This window comes from Monopterus albus, unplaced genomic scaffold (genome assembly GCF_001952655.1).
Source record: "Monopterus albus unplaced genomic scaffold, M_albus_1.0 scaffold182.1, whole genome shotgun sequence".
Lineage (NCBI taxonomy): Eukaryota > Metazoa > Chordata > Actinopteri > Synbranchiformes > Synbranchidae > Monopterus > Monopterus albus.
Window position 1 is genome coordinate 1,191,774 of NW_018128062.1, and position 11,800 is coordinate 1,203,573.

General features: G+C 41.1%; 1 protein-coding gene across 4 annotated transcripts in view; it reads right to left on the reverse strand.

The window, feature by feature from the left end:
- Positions 1-11,063, reverse strand: part of emilin1a (elastin microfibril interfacer 1a) — a 20,149-nt gene extending 9,086 nt beyond the window's left edge. Inside the window, exons 1-2 of one of the 4 annotated variants that reach the window (XM_020617001.1) lie at positions 10,682-11,063; positions 986-1,102 (exon numbers count right to left, since the gene is read on the reverse strand). In XM_020617001.1, the coding sequence (XP_020472657.1) occupies positions 986-1,102; positions 10,682-10,788 (224 nt within the window). In that variant the 5' untranslated portion in view covers positions 10,789-11,063. Of the gene's footprint in view, positions 1-985; positions 1,103-2,074; positions 2,534-4,222; positions 4,266-8,149; positions 8,214-10,681 lie in introns of those variants that run through there. The other 3 variants (XM_020617005.1, XM_020617002.1, XM_020617004.1) reach the window with 3 other exon arrangements.
- Positions 11,064-11,800: the final 737 nt, after the last annotated feature.

Below are 11,800 nucleotides of genomic sequence, written 5' to 3' on the forward strand. Positions count from 1 at the left end.
TTCAGCAGGCTGATCTTCTTTATGCCAACCCACAAACATCACTATAGGTATCACAGGGGCATTTCTGTGCCATAGAAAAGATTTCATTTTCCAGCTCTCTGCTCTGAGAGCGTGAGAAAAGGGGATCAAACATACTCTCAGAGGAAAAAACTAAAACAGGACTTGGAGAGCTAGAGGGATGTGACGTTGGGTAGAGTTCATGAAAGAGCAAGAAGAAAGAGAATGAATACAGAGTAAGAAGAAAAGATCGGTTTTATGGGGTAGGAGACCAGACTGTGGTGTCGGGAACCCCTGTCAGCTTCAGTCTTAGCATTACCCAGGTTTAGGCCACAGGCCAAGGCAGGTGTGAGGATCCAGCAGCCAGGCCAGGGTCAAACAACATAATGAACACTTCAAAAGGGGGCAAACATCAGGAGTTCCTCTGAAAGCACAATATCTACCTTTGGAAAGATAATCCAACCTACAGTATTATATGTGTGGTAATCCTGCTGTGGTATTCCTAGATCTGCATCAGAAAAACTGGAGCTCCACCACAGTATTTCATCACAGAGCTTTAATTACATCAATGATGCTCTGGCTTCACAGCAGCCCAACTACCACCTTCCTGACCAAACACACCTGCAGTTGTGGAAAGTAACTAAGTACATTTACTCAAGTACTGTACTTAAATACAATTTTGAGGTAGTTGTACTTATTTATGTATTTTTACACTGTTGTATTGCCACTTTTACTTAAGTAAACAATCTGAGTACTTCTGCCCCCAGTGCACACCTGAGAGAAAGATGGACAAAAATGCAAAAGAGCTGAGTGAAGTATCCACAGACCGGAAAGAAGAGGAGAAGATGGATAAATGGAGGATGCAAAAGTCTGTGAAACTGAGGACAGGGAGCCAGAGGAGCAAGACTAAATACAAATGAGATTCCAGCAGCAGAGAGACTGAATCACTGGAGATATGAGATACTAAAACAGTGTAACAGATACTCACACCACTCTAGGACACTGGCCCCAGGTACAGCGCTGGTAGTCCGGTTTGGTGTACGTCTCCACCCCATCCTCCATAACACAACTAACTGTTCGTGTCACCACATAAGCGCACCAGTTCCTGTGAAATCACACACATCAGCAGGGAAAAGGAAATGGTAAATGGATAAATGTGCAATGACAGGCAGTTTTAAAATAAGATTAAGGTCAGGTGTTGAAACAAACATTGCAGCTGTTTTACACACACACACACACACTCTTATTCACCATAGTGCTGCTCTTTGTTTCTAGGCAAAAAGTGGAAAAATATAAAACATGAATAATAATCAAAAATCCACTCATTTGTTGACTGTGTTTCTTATTCACCATAGAGAAAACATGAATAATATTAAAAAATCCACTCATTTGTTGACTGTGTTCTGAGGTCAGTATCTTAAACCCTGGACTGATTATTATCCTGTACAACATTCAAGAGAAATTGTCTTTTGGTGCCAGTGTCAGATTAGTTCAGGATAACTGCATGACTGCAACAATGGCCCCCATTGTATACCTTGCCAAAGCTACAATAACCCACACAAAGTGTGTCTCTCTCTCTCACACACACATCCTTGTTGTGTTTCTATGCATAGCCATGTAAAAAAGTGCCATTGGTTGCATTCATTCCAAAGACGCTCAGTGTGATACTGATATAATAAAATAAAATTTCATGCCTCTCAAATGTCTATGATTTCATTTTAATCTTCAACCATCTCACATATTTCACACAAAATCAAATTAGGAGTGTATCTGGAGCTGGACCCTGAGATAAAGGAATAGTTCTACACTTTGGGAGCTATGCCTATTTGCTTTATCCTCAAGGGTGACACTAGAAAATGGATATCTTTCTCAATGCATTAAAGGACAAGATAACAAACTGTTGAGTCTGTTAAGTAATACTCACATTCTCATAAGTAAGTCAAACCTACTTTATTTCATTTAATCCTGTTCTTAACTCAAATCTTAAATTTTAACTTCTAAACTGTCCTGATAAACACATTCTTGAACTCAAACTGAAAGGGACAGAATTACAAGAAACACACTCCCACATGCTCACCCTGTCCAGCTCAATTTGTCCTCATCCCCCTGGACCCTTAGATTTTTCTCTCAATAGCAACTGCAAAAACATTTAAGTTACGCATGTCCTTCAGTTGCTTTCTATGATCATTTTCATATGACCCAGAACCCCTCTCCACTGCTCTTTCCTTGGTGGTTATTATATCCAAATTAGTGTCACTCTCAGATTCACCTAAGCAGAACTATGAAAGGTTTTCAGTTAAAAGTTGGAGTGTACATGGAGTTCCTTCATGCTGAAAAATCAACTGGCAGCTTTCGTCTCTCTGTCTTCATGTCTATATCTCTGTTTTCTGTCTGTCCGTCTGTCACTTTCACTCTTGCTCTGTGTTTCTCTGGGTAACTCCTTGTATTTTTTATTTTAGGCTCACCTTGTCTGTGTGAATGTCTATCTTCCCACACCTCTCAAACGTTTCCTCACTTTTGCTTTTCACTTTCATTTCATCCATCCGCACCTCCCTCTGTTGACCAATGTTTATCTCCTTCTCCCTTCTTATCCTTTCAACTTTGTTCTCTCTCCCTCTCAGTGCCCCTCACTGACTAACCCTCACCCAGTCCCCCCAACACCATGATCCTCCTCTTCATTCCGGAGCTTGGCTAGCTGACACGAAGAGTTTATCATGTTTGGATTCTCCCCAACCCTGCTCCTCCTGTTGCTACTGTGCATGGGAAAGTAAAAACTCTAGGATAAGGTCTTTCTCTAGGAACATTCATCCACTGAACTGGAGTCAGACTATATATATAAATATATATGCTGTAAGGAGGAATTGTTTTTCAGCTTGATGGTTTTCCGAAATTTAAAAGCTTATTTAATGACATTTAGTTTGCACTAATAGTTACTAGTAACATTCAAAACATTTGCTCAACAGGCTTAAGACTGATAAAAATAAAAGTAGGTACTTATATAATATTAAATGTGTTACAGGTTAATGCATCAAGAAATAATATAATAAACATTTTAATTTCAATGTGCTGTAAGTTCTTCTTGGCATTCAAATGATCATGACAATGCTGTAGCCCTGCAGGAAATAATTGTGTGATGGTTGAATTTTTTTAGTGGAGTTAGTTAGTTTAGAAATAAAACATAAGCACATAAATTGCCACTAGAGAACATGTGCAAAAATTCTTAAAATTCTATAAAGTTGTGCTGATCTGAAATGACTCCTAAATGTGGTTGGATTCAGGTCGCCCTGGAGTCAGCATTGGATTGAACAGAAGTCAATGTCATTTAGCTGAAATGATCCATTCAGTGCCATAACTCCCCCTGGTGACACTATACATCTGAAATCGGCCATCGTTGCTGCTTCCAAACACAGCTGCCTCTCCTCTTGTAGAATTCTAATATCTTACAGTTCATCACAAGATCCTTATTGCATTATGCTGCGTGAGGGTTTGCTGTGTTATCCTGTTCTGTGGTTTGCTATATTATGTGTGTTGAATTCAAAGTTTTTGCGAAACAGGGTAATCTAACATCTCCATCAGCAGTTGAAACAATACCAAAAGGAAAAGGAACACCTAAAAATAGACAGCGCTGTTAAATCGAAACAGCTTTGTCTTTTCTCCCTGTAGTCCCACAGTGTTGTTTTTGTCACTGTGATTCAGTGAACCAGTTCTTCCAATCTATTATCCTGACTTGCTTGCTCTCAGGGCCATAGACAACAGATAAAGCATAAAGTTGGCAATGTTCACACCCTGACTGCTCTGATGGAGAACAGGCACTGTCTCATATAAATAAACCTAACCATCGCTCCTTTTTCACTACTGAGCATACACAGGCAGGGGTGCATGCACACAGAAATCAAGTCGTCTCTCAGCTTCCAAACACCCACAGTTACTGTACATACCCCCTCCCCTGCCAGTTCATTTTCCAACCTTCCATCAGCCCTGGCTTCTCTCTCCTGGGACATGCATAAGAGGAGCCTTTATATTTGTTAGATGACTAAGTGTGAGTGTAGCGCTGAAAGACTATGTCTGTGGGTGTGCGTCTGTGCTTGTGCCTAGGCGTATGCTCTCATGCAAAAGAGTACATTAAATGTGTCTATGTACGTCCCTTTATGCTCTCCAGCATGCATGTTTTATAATGCATAGGTGACACCTCACAAAACAACATTTTAGCTCCAAACCCACTGACCTCTCTCTCCCTCTAACCAGCATGAAGTTAAGCATTCCAAACAGCAATCCAATAAACTCCCATTGGCTGCAGACAAATCGCTCAGATGAAAGGCTGTTAACTAGACTTGGCATTCTTTCTAAAAGTGTAATTATGGTGTACACACACAAACAAGGGAGAGAAAGAGAGTGCCAAGCATTTGCAAGAGTGCCACACAGGCCATGCAGACACATACATAAACACATAAACATTGAGACCATGAATTTAACCTGCTTATTTTCCCACTTCAATACACTTAAACATAAGATAAGCAAGCAACCTATTATGGACCATATGTTTCATTGTTAAGCAACATCTTGCAGCCATGTGAGACTGCGTCAGTCTTTTCAGCAAAAGCGACAAAATGATGTTTATGTTCAAGTGACAAAGCCCTCTAGGCACTGGTGAGCTGCATATGTGTGAAGGTACCATCGACGCTGAGAGACATGCCGCCATCAAGGCATCGTCTTTTCCCTGGAAGTCTGTGGAAACCCATTATATTTAATGCCACCAAGCAAAGCTCAGTGCAGCGTAGCATGCAGAGGTCAAAGTTCACCCTAGTTGAATTTTGACCTCTACGCAGCTGGTGTATGTTGCTCTAATAATACATTCATGGTCTGAATTATCAGAGTTATATGACCAAGTTTACATTACTATAGAGACCTCAGGAGGAAAGTCATGGAAACAGATTTCCATTCAAGTACACATCTGGACATCTGGTGTGTTTTAACAGTCAGGTAGTTTGTTGTAGGTAGGCAATATATGTAAAAAGCTCTGTGACATGTTCCCCTTCAATTGCTTAACAGACCTATTACATTTTTTTTATTTAGGTCATGAGTTAAAAAGGTGTAGTTTTCATAGACAATATTTTATTATTCCAAAAACCTTGTCATGTTTTCTCCACTTAAGTCCGCTAGAGTCCACTGAACTCAGCCAGTGCAACGTGAGCCACCTTCTATCTGAAAGCCCCTTTAGTCATACAACATCATGTTTATTGAAAGGTGAGAAAGAGAACAAGTGTGGGTGTGTGTACTCAGGAGCTAATCTCCCTGTTTTCTTTACCATATCAGCAACACAAGGAAACACAGCACATGAGCAGTCCAGAGCTGCACGTATTATTGAATGTTTTAACTGCAGTACGTGTTTATCAGATAGCAACAGATTAAGACAGAATTGTGAAACTATAGTGCAATATTTGTCTTAAAGTCTCAAAGAGCTGCTAGAAGAATGGTGCATTAAAATCCACAGAAATTCAAAAGAAATTCTTGTGGAAATGTTTCCAAAGATACTAAATGAGTATGTATAGGCTCAGTTTTAGGTTAATGTTTAGCCCCATTTGGGACCATCTCATGCTTTTCCTAGAAGCAGCTGTGTGAAGGTCAGAGGAAAAACATTTCACTTTCAGTGGTCATCCAAACACACAACCAAAACAACTTTTGATAAAAATAATTTGAATTCTGCAGTTTTTTAAAGGTCATGGTTAGAATTGTTCCATAAAGCTGGAACATACAAAACTAGATAAAGTAGTGCAAGATTACAGTCAGTGTTTCTCACTAAAACACACCAAACGTGTCAAGTATATTTTCTAGCTTGTAAAAAACATTTGAAAATCTGATTCTTTACATTCTTTACAACATTAGCATTCATTTAAAATCCTGTTTGTGTTCATCTAACGAAGGAAAGCCCAACATTTGTTTTCATGTCTCTATCCACTAATCTCCCAAGGAATATTTAAATGCTAGTTGCTAACTTTATCTGTCTGCTGTTTGGTTTGGTTTTTAGAGGCTTTTTGCTAAAACAGCTGCCTGTCTTGTCTGGAAATAACACTGATGAGAGCAGTGAGCGTGAACCAAACCAGTAAGGTTGCAGGCCGTAAAGTCAAATGAATGAGTTCAGAGAACCTGAAATGCTCTGTAAAACTGAGGGGGACTGCAAAGTTGGGTGGTAATTCTCTGTAAGTTTGTCACTACGATCACCTCATGTCACATTACACATTATCATTTGACTGACTTTGATATAGTGCCCCCAAATTCCCAAAGGTCCTCAGTTCTCTACAGAGTCAAGTGATAATTCTGTTGGTTTAACATCATGAGCAGCCCAACATACATATAGTTACCAGGAAACAAGCCTAGACAGACATACGTACATGCATGTTAATTGCTTTGTCCTCCATCAGGTGCAGAGCAGTGACACTTCCATTATACACATTGTATTTTTATTCATAGAGCCATAACTCAGTGTGAATAGACCTCCTGTACCATCTCTTTATTCCCCAGTAAATTTCACCTCCCTATGAAGCAGCAGACAGACACCTCATGGCCAAGCAGGAAGTTGTGGTTTGACATCTCAGCCCACACAGGCCAGGTTCACTTTATTCAAAAGCATCTCTGCTTTGTGAAAGTGGAATATCCAGTGACAGGGAATTAAGTGGGAGGGAGAATGAATGAGAAAAAGAATAAAGGAAGCTAAGGTTTAATACTTAGACAAAGAAATCACTTGGTGGTGCCCGATGTCAAAGGATCTTTCATTTAGCTTCAAGGGAAGGCTTCGTCAGCGACCTGAATGAGTAGATGGAAAGCGGAGTGCCTCAGTGTTTGAACTGTGACCCACAGGTCAAAGACCCTTCCAATGTCCTTGTAAAGGTATCCCCCTGTACACACACCGAAAAACACACAGACAACAACATACGCACTTGAGTGCACTTTCTCATGCTTGAACAGTCGTGCGCCGACAGACAAACCCTCACAAAGGCAGACACACACATTCTTCCAGTCTCTTTGCTCAGCCTTTAAACACAGTTTTACTCGCGCACATGCACATTTCCCCTTGGACCTGCTTCAACATAAAGGGACAGCGTGACTGTGTAAACTTCTCTCTGATTGTTTAACGTGGTGGTCACAAAGATATACAGACAGTGTCCATGATACTGCCATTTGCTTTAACATTATTGCTCAGATACATCAGCGCTCATAGATCTACAGGGTTTTTTTTTTTTTTTTTGGGTTCAGCTGAGTTTTAGCCATTTATGGAGCCATAAAACCCTAAGTCCTCTCAAAGCCTTAAAACTGCAGTTGCCCAGAATGGAGCAGACTGTTTATTTTTATTAGCTGCTCCAGACACAAAACACAGAGTTCAGTGACTGAATATGTTGTCATGTTCTTCCATTTACACTTTTAACTTGACAAGAGATTTAATGTTTCAGTATGAGAGTGAGCATCACTATTCTGTAACTGTAGCCTATTTCAACGAGGTAAAGAAGGCTTTCTCAAATGCTGTGCATGCTGGAATCTGTGGTAATTATATTTAAATGGACATGACTGGAAAGGATTAGGAAAAGCAGGAAATCACACAGATGAAGTGAATCTGGATTATTTCCAAGCTCTGATCAAAAAGAAGACAGTCCCATTACTGTTCACTTTCCTGCTGTCACCATTAAAGTGACCCATATTCTTCACAGGGCACTGATGGGACAACAGAGGCAGCAGGGACCCTGTCATAAACCAAAGAGGGCACCAAAGTTACTATATTCAACCCTGAGGGGAACATAAATCCCTGTAGCAAACTGCACGGCAACCCATCCAGTAGCGGATGAGACATGTCTCTCAAACCCCAAATTTCAACTTCATTTTGGCTGCCTAATTCTACTGCATTCTCAGTTTAATTTCAGTGAGATACAGTAGCTGAATGTGTACTTACCCTATATGAGCAAAATTATATGGACACTCTACAGTACACATGCACCATAAGTTCGCCAACTGTCTCATGAAGCTTAATCTGCAGCTATAACAGCCTCCACTGTTCTGAGAAGGCACTCAACAAGATGTTGAAACCTGGCAGTAGGAACTGTATCCCAATACACAGAGGCATTAGTGAGGTAAAACATAACCCTAATGCAGGACCATACATTACCTGTGACAGTCCTGCAAGGATACAGTATCTCCTGGACTCTATGTGGGCTCATCAGAACCGAAATCACGGGTCTGTGAAGTAACAAAAACAAGATTTATTCTGACAGAATCTCTTACCAACACTACTACACTAAGGCAGAAGTTGTTCCTCAGTCTTCAGTGAGTGAGTAAGTGTGGGGCCCTGTGCTATCACTGCTTTTACAAGGGTAGTATTGTGTTTCATAAAAGAAACCGCCTCTTTTTCTTTGTCAGAATAAATCATGAGTGAGGGGCCCTCTTTTTCTTTGTCAGAATAAATCATATTTTTTGTTACTTTACAGCCACTTTCTTTCTTGGCGTAAATATCTTTTACCATCTGGTGACTTTGTACTCTCAACATTCTTACTGTAGCAAGTGTTTATGAGCAGATCTGTGACTCAGACGTTAAGGTTCCAAGAAATATCCACTCAGGGCTGTAGAATGTACTGTAGTAGGCACGTAGACACGTGGGCACTGTCAAACTGAAACTAAATTCATGTTGACACAACATCTGGAACTTCTGAGTGAAAAAAGAGCACAGTGCACACAAAATGTAAGAGACGATAAGTACGACTGATGACAATGACTGCGTCTGCTCCTTGCTGCCCTCCAGTGGTGATCTGATGTCTGGTCCTTCAATAAGCTGTACATGAGCCGCAACAAATTAGCAGTCCACCTGTATCTACATAGACAAGTCAACACACTGCTCATTCCCTGTTCCCTCTGTCTCAGCCTAGAGCTGACTGGAGGATGAATGGCTCTGACACTTTGGCAGGAGATGTGTCAGCCAGTTCTCGGTCCTCCTAAGGCCGTCTGTGAGACCCCTGCTGGACGTCCTCAGTTCATTCAACAGCCTTAACCACTTATAGAATACTTCACACATCTGTCAAAACAGATCAGTTGAGTTCAAAGAGATGTCAGAGGGCAAACCGCATTGCCATGGGCCAGTGCATTCTTCTGCTTTGTGTGTTTGTGTGGTTTGTATGTGTGCATGGCACAGGCCAGCCATGCTGACTCCTTCAGTAGAGGCGAGGCATTTAAGGACTTAGGCCCTCTCTTCTGTTCTCCTGTCAGTCTGTCTTTTCTCTTGTCATGTCGCTCCTCCTCTTTCAACCTCTTTTGACATGCCTGCTCACTTGTGCTCTCTCCAGACCTTCTGCTTCCTTGAGTCTCTTTTCTTTTGTCTTGCCAGGCCCCATCTTTGTTCTTTCATTATCATCTTATCTTCTTCTCCTCACTTATCTTACCATCTTTCAGTCAGATGTACTATTTCCCTGTTCATCAGTCCTTTTCATGACTTCCTCCTTGACTCCATCAATCAGCATTTTATTCTGCTTTGCCATCTTTTGCCCAGGAGTCTCCTCTCTCTCTGGCTCTCAGCTACAGCAGCCAATGGTTCAGTTTTAACATCCACCAACAGAGACTAAGCCATCCATATCTCATCACTCGGGCAGCTAGAGCAGCAAACTGTGCTCTCATGTGAAGAGAAATCTGATAGAAGTTCATATTGCAGGAGCTCAGCTCCCCAAAGCCTGGCCTGCCTTGCTTAAACACAGATGCTAAGTACAAACACATGCAGGCAAATACCACACATGAGAGATCTGTCATTCATTTGCTCACTCAGATGTTCTGTTGTGACCCTTTGTATTCACACGCATGCATACACACACCTGCACAATCATCACAGTCAGTCAAATTGCCAAAAACGTGCTCATTCATTCTTTTGTAAGCACACAAGCAAGTCACACACACACACATCTGTCCACAGAGGTGATCAAGCTGTCCTGGCCCCTGAGGCTGAAGCTCATTTGCATGCTAATAAAAAAAATATGGGCCTGCAACAACAGAACAGAAACAGTAGTAACAGCTTGACTATCCTGTAAATGAAGGTAAGGTGGAAGCAGCTCAGACACTAATCCAAGGTCTCACAGTGAGTGTGATTTACCTCAAACTGCAGGACATCCTAAATCTGAATCACTCAAGATTAAATTTAAAGGCTTTTTATACAATATCAGTCTTCTGGAATAATTGTATCTCACCTTAAGCACCCCTGCAGCTTTTTATGATTGCAGGATGCTGTTTACCAGAAGGATATGGAAAAGCTCCATGCAGGTCCTCTGAACACCTTCATCACCATCTATGACCTCTTTATGACACTAATCACCAATATGACATTTTCATTTACATCTAATTTAATCCTGCCAGGGCTACTCTTGATGTTTTCACATTGTGGACCGACACTCATGGAAAATGAATGAAAACTATCCTCCATATTGAACTGAATCCACTCCACATCTGAACATTTCTGTCAGTGCTATTTTTGTCCTTCTTAAATGAATTAAGAATCTAAATTGTTTACGTTATGAATCAACATGTTGATTGTTTTAATAGACTGATTAATGTTTAGACAATGTCAGGAAACACAGTTTTCCTGGACCCAAGCTAAAGTCTTAACATCTTGTATTTACCCATAATGACATTTACGCACGCGTAGTTGCGCACATGTTGACCCTACCTGTGTCTGCTCGCCGCTTTCTGTCCCGTCTGAATGCTGGTGTCTGCAAATCCGAGACCCGAACAAACATAAAACACGAAGCTAAGCAGGTAAAATATCGTCTCCATCTTCGAGTCCAGTGTGTCTTATAAGCAACTAAATGTCATTTAGTTCCAAAGCTGATGCTGGTTGTTTGTTAACTTCAGTGACGAGCTGTGGCTAAATGAAGTTGCGGAGCCATGACTTCACAGGATGAGACAGTGCCTCGGTGTCCAGTCAAGTGCATTTCACACGGTAAACTGAAACGGTAAACGCTGAAGGCGGTGGGTCCTCGGCGCTGGGGGCTGACTGCTGCTGCTGAACAGCGGAGCAACATGAAGAAAGTTTCCTGTCAGAGCTCCAAGATCCGTCATGCCAGCTCAGCCCCCCCCCCCCCGTGTGTGTGTGTGTGTGTGTGTGTGTGTGTGTGTGTGTGTGTGTGTGTGTGTGTGTGTATGGATTAGACCCCTTTCCCTCCCTCTGCCCTCGTTTTTTCCAGTTTCTCTTGAAGACTCATTACTGTTCCATTGAGCTGAAACTGTTTCACTGGCACATACTGCATGTTTGACTGAGCCAAAGCAATTTTGCATCAAAATAATGATGCTGAAGAAAACAGGCAAGCTACAGAAACCTTTACAGCCCCAACATAAAGGCCCAAAACAGAACTTTTTTAAAGAACACACAAAATGTAACCTGGCTTTTCTTTTTCCCAGCTGTCCCTTTAAGGTAGGATGATCACCCTACACATATTCTTTTGATATGTACAAATGTAAAAATACAGTTATCATATCTAGAATTGTAATTTTAATAAAAATTTGTTCTATATCCATATGTTCACAAATCCATAAAGTTAGACCTTATGATCATACCAAACCTAGTAAGGCTGTAACAGCATAACCATTGAGTGGATTCAGTTGAGCAGTGATAAAAACTTGATTTGCAAAAGGAAAATTTAAATGTCTCTGCATGTCTGTGTCTTGTGGCGGCTAGTGTCTTTGCCCCCTTCTCCAAAATCACATTCAAATTTAATGCAGTCAGGCTGTCTGCCCTGTTTCCCTTTTTGATCAGTATGACGCAGATTTTAATCTGAGGAGCAGATGA